The sequence below is a fragment of the Megalobrama amblycephala genome, linkage group LG9 (genome assembly GCF_018812025.1).
Source record: "Megalobrama amblycephala isolate DHTTF-2021 linkage group LG9, ASM1881202v1, whole genome shotgun sequence".
Lineage (NCBI taxonomy): Eukaryota > Metazoa > Chordata > Actinopteri > Cypriniformes > Xenocyprididae > Megalobrama > Megalobrama amblycephala.
In genome coordinates, this window is record NC_063052.1 from 13,066,059 (window position 1) to 13,078,307 (window position 12,249).

At 43.2% G+C, this 12,249-nt stretch overlaps 1 protein-coding gene across 1 annotated transcript; it reads right to left on the reverse strand.

Moving 5' to 3' along the window:
- Positions 1 to 674: 674 nt before the first annotated feature.
- On the reverse strand, positions 675 to 12,245 carry cyhr1 (cysteine/histidine-rich 1). Its single transcript, XM_048201713.1, has 4 exons — positions 11,254 to 12,245; positions 8,136 to 8,374; positions 5,742 to 5,953; positions 675 to 2,402 (listed from the first exon to the last, which is right to left on the reverse strand). Exons 1-4 carry the CDS (start codon positions 11,557 to 11,559, stop codon positions 2,011 to 2,013), a joined length of 1,149 nt encoding a protein of 382 aa, XP_048057670.1. The 5' UTR covers positions 11,560 to 12,245; the 3' UTR covers positions 675 to 2,010.
- Positions 12,246 to 12,249: the final 4 nt, after the last annotated feature.

A 12,249-nucleotide genomic window follows, 5' to 3' on the forward strand; every position in this document is an offset into this window, starting at 1 on the left:
ATTATTTTGATTTAGTTTAGATTATGATCAAGATGCAGATAAGAAAACAATAAAACGCCCTCTGTTGGCTATAAAAGAGAATTACAATAACAAAGCATTAATTTCTTTAGGTTTAGGATTTTAGATTCATGAACGAATCATTCAGACTGAATGAATCGCTTCATTAAAAAAAGATACGACTCAAAATAACGATTTGTCCATGAATTTTGAATTCACCTTGAGATTTTAACGTGAATTGCCAGTGCGTCGATAGACAACATGTACTGCAGAACGAACCTCACCCCACTGAAACATTACTTATTAATCCTTATAATCCTTTTAATCAGTTAATAATACTTAATATTGATAATATTTTAATTAGTTACTATCATGGAAAATTATTCTCAGGTCAATAATCTCCAATTACCGACGTGAGAATCATTTTCCTTGATAATGTTGGCAATCATGTCATGTGTTTTCTATCAGCTGTTTCGAATCAAGAGCCAAAAAGGGCTGAAATTGTTCAAGATTCAGTTTGATTCATTCAGACTGCCAAATTTTTTGTTCCTCATGAACAGGTGGAACATCACAATGTAAATTACTGTTTCAAGCATGCATTTATCGGAGAATAATGAGGTTTTTAGTATAAAATATGCGCTTGTCAACTCATCTAGACAAGAAAGAATGCAGTGCCACAAGTTTAAATGAGCTTTAATAGAAAGGCACATATACAGCCAGAATGTGAGAATTAAAAGCTTTTAAATGCAGAAACAGTTTTAAACTAAACTCCTCTAATCAGAAGTGACAGTCTCTGCTGGATCAGCTCAACTGCTTGTTCTGTCGTTCATGAATTCAAGTATGTCAAAACTAAGTCACAGCCGCGTTCATCTGAACTGAGATCCGATTACCCCATTGGCTCTATTGTACCCCCAGCTTTGTGTGTGTGTGTGTATGTGTGTGTGCGTGCCCATGCGTTTTTAATGAAGGTATGAAAGAAGGTCATTTGTGTGTGTGTTTGTGTTCGTGTAGGTGGATGAGGGTGGAAGAAGGGAAGGGGTCGGTAACACTGGCTCACAATCAGATCTTTCCAGTTTAGCAGTGTTGAGTGAGTGTGAAAAGTCTGTTACCTTAATGGAGGTTAAATAAAAGCAATAAATATAAATATCTTTGACCCAATGACATCATGACGTGAGAAATGTACCTGTGTTCACAAAATGAGGGAGTTAAAAGAGGACAAGATATGCGAGGAAAAAAAGGGCAAGATTCACAGGTTCTTAAATAAACGTGTTAATAAGGTCAAACTTAAGTTAGATTACAAGGCTATGATGCTATGCAACTAAAGGTGTGCGTTCCAGAGAGCACACGGAAAAACTAAAAACATGCAAATCGCATCTTTCAGGTTGTGGGATCGGCAGCCATTTTGTTCAGCCTGACTGTACTGCTGCGCTTTAATGAAAATGGCCACCTTCACATACAAAAATACACTTAAAGCAGTTGCGGCCGCAGCGTCTGTGTGTGTAAACCTCGAGAGGAAGGTCTGAAAACCGCGTGAAAACACACAAACACAGAGTTGAACGCTGCCTGAATGATGGGTTGTACTACACCTGTCTCTATCTCTAGCACTCATTCAATCTCAATCCTTAAAACACTCTTCTTATTGGTCATCATTGACTGATATCCATTCAAACAGGCCCAAAAACACACAAATACAGTCCCAGACTCTTGGTGTTGTTCATTCAGGCCCGTCCTGCTCTGCCAATGAGAGATCAGCAGGGTGTTGGGTGAAATTGTTGACTTTTTTTTTGGCTGTAGAGGGTCTGAAAGCTTACCAGCAACAACACACACTCACACACAAACAAACAATCTACTGCAGTACTGATGGGCCGTATTCATCCTTCTTTTGCTCCCGTAGAGGTATCTGTGTTTCAGTGGTGCTCGTCTCCCCTCTTCGCTTCACCTTTGTTCACGCCATCCCCTCCTCCTCTTCCCGTCGTCTGATCTGTTTCTTCCACCCCCCGTCGTCCCGTGCCTCTATTTCTGGATCTGAAAGATGAAGAGGCGGAGGTTGATGTTTTTGGCAGCCAGCAGCTTGTTGCACTCCACGCTGTCGCTGATGGGCAGCAGGGCGTACTCGGTTTCGTTGGCGTCATTGGAGAAGACGTGGTGCTGGATGACGGGTTTGATTTTCACGTCGTCATACGGGCCCTTCAGGAGCAGGAAGGAGCACTCCAGTGCAGAGTTCACTTTGCTCTTCAGGATGAGCTGGAAGGAGAGCGTGCGCTTGCAGGACAGGTTGGGGTTGCGCTCCGAGTCGTTGACCCGCGCCTTCAGCACCCAGGTCTGGTTGAGCACGGTGAAGCGCGGCGTCTCATAGTACAGTCGCGTGATGAAGTCGTCGGTGCGGTATGGCCGGAACTGCACCTCTGGAGAGAAGACACATGAGATTTCAGGCTATCAACTTACTTCACAACACATTTTGGTGCTTTAAGTGATTTTAGGTAACACTATATGTAATGGAGGCCAGTTAGTGAGAGCTGTGCAAGTAAACCTCACTCCCCTGATCAAAAGGTGGACTAACAACTGATGCTAGAGACTGCGGTATTTAGCATCCTTGTAAGCGCGCCCCGTCTCCGATGCCAGAAACGCCGATTCGAGTCCAGCTTGAAGCGATGCGAGTAGGACCAGAGGGGTTACATTGGTGCCGTGACCCGGATGGGAGTGAGGTTTAAGGGGTGAATGTAACAGAGGCCAGCTAGAGACTGCAGTCTTTAGCGTCCTTGTTAGCGCACCCGCCTCCCATGCTGGAGACGCCAACTCTGAGTGGGGTGAATAGGACCGGAGGAGTTACATTGGTGCCGTGACCCGGATGGGAGTGAGGTTTAGGGGGTGAATGTAACAGAGGCCAGCTAGAGACTGCAGTCTTTAGCGTCCTTGTTAGCGCACCCGCCTCCCATGCTGGAGACGCCGGTTCAGATCCTGCTCAGAGCGGAGCGATTAGGACCAGAGGGGTTACACTGGTGCCGTGACCCTTAGGGGGATGAGTGTAACAGAGTCCAGCTAGTGAGAGCTGTGCTGGAGGTAAATCTCACTCCCCTGATCTCAAGAGGTGCACTAACTACTGACGTTAGAGACTGCGGGGTCTTTGGCACCCTTGTTAGCGTGCCCACCTCCTATGCCAGAGACGCCAACTCTGAGTGGGGTGAATAGGACCGGAGGGGTTACATTGGTGCCGTGACCCGGATGGGAGTGAGGTTTAGGGGGTAGGTGTAACGGAGGCCAGCTAGAGACTGCGGTCTTTAGCGTCCTTGTTAGCGCACCCGCCTCCCATGCTGGAGACGCCGGTTCAGATCCTGCTCAGAGCGGAGCGATTAGGACCAGAGGGGTTACATTGGTGCAGTGACCCTTAGGGGGATGAGTGTAACAGAGTCCAGCTAGTGAGAGCTGTGCAGGAGGTAAATCTCACTCCCCTGATCTCAAGAGGTGCACTAACTACTGACGCTAGAGACTGCGGGGTCTTTGGCAACCTTGTTAGCGTGCCCACCTCCTATGCCAGAGACGCCAACTCTGAGTGGGGTGAATAGGACCGGAGGGGTTACATTGGTGCCGTGACCCGGATGGGAGTGAGGTTTAGGGGGTAGGTGTAACGGAGGCCAGCTAGAGACTGCTGTCTTTAGCGTCCTTGTTAGCGCACCCACCTCCCATGCTGGAGACGCCGGTTCAGATCCTGCTCAGAGCGAGGCGATTAGGACCAGAGGAGTTACATTGGTGCCATGACCCTTAGGGGGATGAGTGTAACAGAGCCCAGCTAGTGAGAGCTGTGCAGGTGGTAAATCTCACTCCCCTGATCTCAATAGGTGCACTAACGACTGACACTAGAGACTGCGGGGTCTTTGGCACCCTTGTTAGTGTGCCCACCTCCCATGCCAGAGACGCCAACTCTGAGTGGGGTGAATAGGACCGGAGGGGTTACATTGGTGCTGTGACCCGGATGGGAGTGAGGTTTAGGGGGTGAGTGTAACGGAGGCCAGCTAGAGACTGCAGTCTTTAACGTCCTTGTTAGTGCACCCGCCTCCCATGCTGGAGACGCCGGTTCAGATCCTGCTCAGAGCGGGGCGATTAGGACCAGAGGGGTTACATTGGTGCCATGACCCATATGGGAATGAGTTTTAGGGGGGTGAGTGTAACAGGGTCCAGCTAGTGATAGCTGTGCAGGAGGTAAACCTCACTCCCCTGATCTCAAGAGGTGCACTAACGACTGACGCTAGAGACTGCGGGGTCTTTGGCACCCTTGTTAGCGCGCCCACCTCCCATGCCAGAGATGCCAACTCTGAGTGGGGCGAATAGGACTGGAGGGGTTACAATGGTGCCGTGACCCGGATGGGAGTGAGGTTTAGGGCTGTGAGTGTAACGGAGGCCAGCTAGAAACTGCGGTCTTTAGTGTCCTTGTTAGCGCAGCCGCCTCCCATGCTGGAGATGCTGGTTCGAATCCCACTCAGAGTGGGGCAAATAGGACCAGAGGAGTTACATTGGTGCTGTGACCCGGATGGGAGTGAGGTTTAGGGGGTGTGAGTGTAACGGAGGCCAGCTAGAGAGAGCTGTGCAGATAAATCTCACTCCCTTGATCTCAAGAGGTGGACTAACGCTAGAGACTGCGGGGTCTTTGGCACCCTTGTTAGCGCACCTGCCTCCCATGCCAGAGATACTGGTTTGAGTCCAGCTCGTAGCAGGGTGAATAGGACCGGAGGGGTTACACTGGTGCCGTGACCTGGATGGGAGTAAGATTTAGGGGGTGTATGTGACAGAGGCCAACTAGAGACTGCGGTCCTTAGCGTCCTTGTTAGCGCACCCGCCTCCCATGCCGGAGATGCTGGTTCGAGTCCCGCTCAGAGCGGGGCGAATAGGACCAGAGGGGTAACATTTACGATAAGGTTTCATATGTTAACATTGGTTAACTACATAGGTTAACATGAACTAACAATGAACAATACATCTACAGCATTTAGGGATTTCACTCAAAAATGGAAATTCTGTCATCATTCTCATGTCATTACAAACCCATATGACTTTCGTTCTTCTTCAGAACACAAGAGATTATCAGTTTTAGCAAACAAAGCTCAAGAATGTTTGCTTGACACGTGAGAACCAATGAGGTTCATTCTCGTGTATCACACGGCACATTTGATCTTCTGTAAGAGGTTTGTTCTCGCATGTCAAGCAAATGCAATTGAGCTTCTGTTTATGTTAGCTGATCAATGTTTATATGTGAATAAAAGCCTAAATTAAATCTGTTCATCATATAAAGAACAATTCAAACTGCACTGACAGACGCAGACAATCGCCAGATTACAGACCTGTCACTTCTCAGACATTCCATGACCCAACAAACGCTGATTCATCATGTTGTCTGTTGCCGTCTGTCGGTGCAGTGTGAACTGGCAAAGCGATTGTGTCTCTTCAGAAGACTTGGATTAAACAGCTCAATTCATATGGATTTATTTTTTGATCCCTTTATGAACGTTTTAAAGCATCAGAGATTTGGGTAAATAGACTTTTGATGGAGGGTCAGAAATCTCTCAGATTTCATTAAAAATATCTTTGTGTTCCAAAGATGAATGAAAATCTTATGGGTTTGGAAGGGTAAGTAAATGGCCGTAGTATTCAAGTTCCATATGTCAAAGAACCAAAATAAGCCAAGCTTCATTTGAAGAGTCATATGAAGGGTCTAAATATGCAATGAAATGAGACTCAAGGTTTCTATGTACCTGTAAAACCGATCTTCTCAAAGCACAGCAGGCTGAAGATGCTGTTGTAGAGCTGTAGCTCTCTGCGATGGCTCTGGTCCATCTCATCCAGGATGCCCATCAGCTCCATGCCGGTCTTGGATGGGTGGGAACACTCTGCCTCATGAGCGCTGAGCTCATGGAACGGCCCCTGCCATGGGCAGCCAATCCGCTTGTACTTGCACTGCGTCACTCTATTTCCAAAAGTACAAAATAAAGATTTGAAAGAAATGACCAACAAAAACTGTATCATCACACAGCATATACTTTACCTGCATCCATACTAGACGAGACACTATTAACTATGATTTTTGCCTCAATAAACTCCTAATTACTGCTTATTAAGTTAGTAAGGTAGTTGTTACGTTTAGGTATTGGGTAGGATTATGGGATGTAGAATATGGTCATGCAGAATAAGGCATTAATATGTGCTTTTATAAGTACTAATAAACAGCCAATATCCTAATAATATGCATGATAATAAGCAACTAGTAAATAGCAAATCTATACTGCTTGATTGTATACATCTTTGCAAAATGTAAACTATACTACTGTCCAGCTCTAGTATGCAAAGCTGCCTTGAAACAATGTTTATTTTGAAAAGCGCTATACAAATAAAATTTACTTGAATCATTTGCATTGTATCTCAGTTTGCTGGCTGATTGAATGTAAAATTATATAAAATTTGAAGAGACTTATTTTTTGTGAGTGAATGCATGTATAGTCCAAGCCAAATGTCTATGTTTATAGACTAGAATAAGATGAGAGAATAGGGAGGATTCACAAACACAAATTGCGCCCACTGACCCACAAGACACATTTGATCACAGTGGCCTTATATGTGATGCTAAAGCACTGAAGTAAAGACTAAAAATCATCATGTTCATCTACACGCCTGGATTTGTGCCCGGTTACAATAAATTCTCACAAGAAAATGGACAAAAACATCCAACTTTTTTTGTTGTTGTAATAGCCCAACATTAAAGTCACCATGAAATCAAAATTGACAATTCTTATTTTTTAATGGAATATTGCAGTATTTATTATAAAAGAATAATCTGTGCACATCAATATTTCTTTAAAAAAAACATATGCCCTCATAGTATTTAATCAAAAACAGTAACATTCTCGTTGCCTCGTAAAGTCGTCTCTTCTCTGATGAGGGCTGGGAAATAAGGTTGTCCAACTGCCAGTTTCAATTCTTCCCCTCCAGCAACCTGTCACTCACAGGAAACGATCGTAGCGATTAGTAAACGACAACCATCTAAGCAATAAGACGGTTGTGATTTCCATATTTGGATGACTTTAATTGCACTGGGCTATTTAAAAAAAGAAAAAAAGACTTTGAATATGGCACAATCCATAAAAAGCCCAACACAGTGCAATAATTAAAAAGTCCATTCATTTTATCCACATGGAAATTGATTTTTAATGACAATTTATAAACCATTAAAAACAGACCTACTGTGCACTATGTGGTAGTTAATCAATACTATATGCTTTTGTTGAAGTCGTCAGTCCACATTATTTCAACTTATTTCTAAAATAATCATGTTAAACAGTGGAAATTAATGGTGAAACCCATGATTCTGTATAGAAAATTCCACTAATCAGAGTGCAACAAGCAAATATATGTATAACAATCTCTTCTCTTCCCTGTCATTATCCATACGCAGCTGACGCATTAAGCACAGTGAAGGCTTCCGTGTTTACGTCCGAATGCCGGCTCAGTATTGGCCAAAGCTGATCACGTGATCAGCACAACACAAGCATGTGATGCAGACACAGGAGCCGGCCAATAATGAGTCGGCATTCTGACATACAACCTGGAAGCGCTGGACATGAACAACGTATGAGAATGACACAGAAGAGAAGATGTTGCACCACTGCAGTCACATGACTGTTTTAACGATGTCTTTAGTACCTTTCTGGACCTTGAAAGTGTCGTTAAATTGCTGTCTATGGACGAGTCATGTTCCTCTCGGATTTCATCAAAAATATTTTAATTTGTGTTCTGCAGATGAACAAAGGTCTTAAATGTATTTTCAAATACATTTTTTGCTTCAAATCAAAGTTTGTAATGTTGTGATGCTCCTCGTTTGAATCACGGCTTATAACACTAACAATCCCAATGGGAAAAATGAATGGAAAAAATACTGAGGCTGCTGAAAAAGTGGGCAGGCTCTAATGCACTCCATTTACAAAGGTGGCGTTTTGTGCTGAAAAGAATCATAACGAATTTAAATAGCAATTGTGCAGAAGAATACAAGTGGAGTGGCAGAAGTGTTTAGTGAAATCCCCCCCATGGCTTTACATACGTGTTGAGCGTAATCTTGCTCATTCAGGTGTCTGTTTTGTGAATTGGTGCAGCAGTACCTGTCCTGGCACTCCTCTGTTCGATGGCGGTCGAGGCTGGAGCGAGGGAACTGTTTGAGGCAGTAGCTGCACTCAGAGGGCAGTTCACTCACGGCTTTCTCCACCGCCAGGTTCCTGCAACACAGACTCTTACTTATCTCACAGCGGCAGTTAGGACACGTGGCCTGCTCCTCTTTTAGACGCGCATCAGCAAGCAGGTGGATGAAGCAGCCTGCGCACATCAGGTGCCCGTTTGTACACTGTGAAATGAGAGCACACATCTTCAGCCCACGGCGCAGAGCACAACAAGAGCTCAAACCATCTCACAGGGATTCTTATGCAAAACACAAGGATGCAGGGTGGTGTTTCCTCATTTTCCTCAAAATGAGACAGAGCGGTAGTTTCCTGAATGATTTAAGGGGAAATAAGTAAGCTCAATTATGAGGTTAAATAAGGGCTGTGTCCGAAATCACCCTCTATACCCTAAAATAAGGCACTGTTTGAGGGGACAGCCATTTGTAGTGGTGTCCGAAGCCATAGTGGACATTATCGAGTGCACTCATTCAATCCCATAATGCACCTCAATAACGAGTTCACAACTGATGACTAGAGAATAGACGCACTGCGAGCGTCTCGCCAGAAGATGGCGCCTGCAGCTGAATCATCCATCCATCTGTTTTCCAAACCGCTGGTCCAATGTGGGTACAGCATAATATCTTACAGGTATAAATTCCTTTTCATACTTATCCTTTTTATAAGGATCCCAAGCAGTGTTGCCAAGTCCGTAATTTTCCCGTGGAATCGGGCTACTTTAACACTGTTGCCGCGGATTGTTTTTCATGTCCGCGGGTTGAAGCGACACCAAAATTATATGATATTTAGCTTCTGGAATGTGAATTTTACCAGGGGAACCCTGCCAAAAACATGGAATTTACTAACCGGAACATGATTTTTACTGGGGGAAACCCCCTGAAATGCGATAATTTTGGGTTAGAGTAGCAATTGCATGGGTTTTGTTGTGAAAACCTGGCAACCCAAACCTGATCCCAAGATTAGGTAGCTGAAGTTTGTTTATAACAAGAACCCTGATCATTTCAGTCTGAACAGTATGTGCAAAGCATTTCAGCGCAAAGAAAATGGGAGAAAAAATCCTCATTTCATATGCAAAGTAAGTTTCAGTTTTTGATTTGTAAGTGGATATTAATGGGGAAAAAGAATAATAATTATTAATAATAAAAAATATATGACTCCTTTATAGTAAGAAAGGGGTGTTAAAAAACCTGTAATTTCATTCCTCGTATAAAAATGTACTCAATTTGTCTTTTCTTTCATCTCACTTATCACAAATATACACTGAAGTACTGAGTAATATTAATTAACATGAACTTACTATAGGGTAAAGGTTAGTTGCATGTAATTATGCATTACATTCATATATATTAAATATGTGTAACAAGGACACTGCAAAATAAAGGGTTACATTATATTTTAAGGTGATGTAGTTATATTGTACTTACTCAAATTACTACATTTACTACATGTACTTACTATAGAGTTACAGTTAGGGCTTGGTTTAGGGTTAGTTATTTGCAATTATGCATAATTTACTGTTATTTCATAGTACAAATAAACTGTTATTTTCATAAGTACATGTAGTAACAAGTAACTACGTCATCTTAAAATAAAGTGTTACCAAATAAAAGTGTTACCCAAATTTATGGTCACAAATACATGTAACATAAAAATGTGATTTTAAAACTATGTTAAAAAATAATTCTATGACAAAAAAAAGCTTTGTTTTAATATTTTATTTTGAATTACCTTTTATTTTTATATTTTCAGTTTTAAAGTTGAGTAATTTTTGTTATGTACTTCAGTCATGTATTTCCTTTTTAGTTTTAGCTATTAGTATATATATATATATATATATATATATATATATATATATATATATATATATATATATATATATAAGCTTTAATCATTTTAGCACTTCAACTTATTGTATATCGGTTAGTTGCCAAAGCAACATTTCTATTTTTTTTTTAGTTTTTAATTTAAAATGTTTCATATAAAATGTATATTTTATTTCAGCTTATCTGAATTAACAGAAATTATTCTAATAGTTTTAGTTAGCAACAATAATAACACTGATGCAATATTCTAACTTTATGATTAGTTCTAGGTTTCATTTGAATAATTCTGTTACTGGTTTACTAATTCACCAGCTGATCTATTTCAGAGGAGGTAAAGTCTGTAGAGTCTGCTTTTGATTAATTCAGTGGGCAGTTGATTTTCATCCTGGCTTGTTTGTTTTGCTTCAGGACTTGCAGATGTTCGTCTCATTTGATAGGATTCAAACCCTGATTCTGTAATAAACGGATTACACGGCATGAGCTTAATAGCACTGATGCGCTCCGACACCTCCTCCCCGAATCACATGATACATTTAGGGGTCAGTGTGAGAGGATGTCATTGTTTTCTCATGCTCTGTGTCTAATATTTCCTCTCTAGTTTTAATACAGCACAACAGACATCACATCAAAAAAAAAAAAATGAGCACTCTAGTGTGGATTTATCCAAACATCATTATGTCATTAAACGGACACCTGTGAAAATATAAAAGAGGATATGCATGCACATCTAAATCACACGCCAAACGTGTGGACAAAGTGTGAAAACATGAGAGGAAGTTCTTTTACTGCTGGTTCAGCCTGTGGCTTCAGAGGGATTATATGGGGTGCATATTTGGGGGAGGGGTGATCAGAAGAGCCCAGCAGTGATTGGGTTAAACAGGTCATGTGACCACCTGATTGTCATGTTAGCCTTTGAAGGCAAAAAACAGCTGCTCAGGTCTGCATCACATGACGTTGTAACATCTGAAACCTTCAAAAAATAAAAAAAAAAATAAAAAAAACATGTACCTGCAATGGCAAATGTGAACGCAAGCATTTTATTAGAGTCACAAGACAGTGTGTAATCAGTAAATACAATCACAATGACAAAAAGATAACCCCCTTTGTGTCATAACTATAATAACATATCTGTTTGCATTCCAACAGGATGCTGCTAGGTTATGTAGGCCCATATCATGCGTAAGGATTTTCTGCACTGTAAGCTCCATAATGGCTTTGTTTACCTGGTACACCGAGGCTTTAGGCAGGTCCAGACACACCGTGCAGCACAGCACCGAGTACAGGCGCTCCTCGAGCTTCCCCGCTTCTCCCTCCTGCTGCCTCACTCGCTTCTTGGGCGGCGCGTCCGGGTCGGCCTCGGTAGCCGAACCGTCTCTCCGCACACCGGACTCCTCCTGGATACCTGCCAGTCCGGCGCTCCCCGGACCAGCATCCAGGGCGCCCCCCACAGGACCGACACCCAGACCCGATGATGAGGAGCCCGGGGCGGCCGCGACGCCTAATTCCATCCGCTCTTCCATCGAAGACATCCGACTGAGTCACGGGGGATATTTGGGCGCAGGATCCGCTGGATGTCAGGGTGAGATTTTCAAGCTAGTTGGCCTTTAATAATGGGGGTCTGGACAGCCAACAAAGCTCTCAGTTTTAAACCATCAAGCGTCAGTTCAAATAGGTTAATTTAGGGTAATATGATACTAGGTTATGGGACAGTGAATATAATTTCATCTGTGTTTTACTGCGGGTTGGACCGTAATTTCTGGATATATCTCAGGTATTGTAAAGAGAGAGAAAAAACAGCTAAGACTCAACAAAACAACAGGCTGTTGTTTAGAGCCGTTATCCGCCGTGACAGCACGCGCACGGCGACTCTCCGCGACCTGACCGGGCTCTTTCCCTCCGGTTCACCTTCCGATTCCAACCGAGCCACTCCGACACGATCCGGATTCGCCCGAAAGCTTAAAAGTTATCAGTTTGCTGCAGAGTCTCTTCGATAGTCCTTCCCTTAATCTACACTGCCATCTTTGTTTTTTTCCTGTCTGTCTCCTCCTCTCCCCCTGTCCGCTTGTCCGTTTCCGATTCAGCCAATCCGAGGACGGTTTACTCAGCGCGAGGTGACGAACCAGCGAATACTGTTATGCGTTATTGAACTGTCAGCGAACGCGCTGCCAGTAGTAAAGATGGCCGCTCTGCCCTTCTCTTTCGCGCGCCCTGATTGGCTG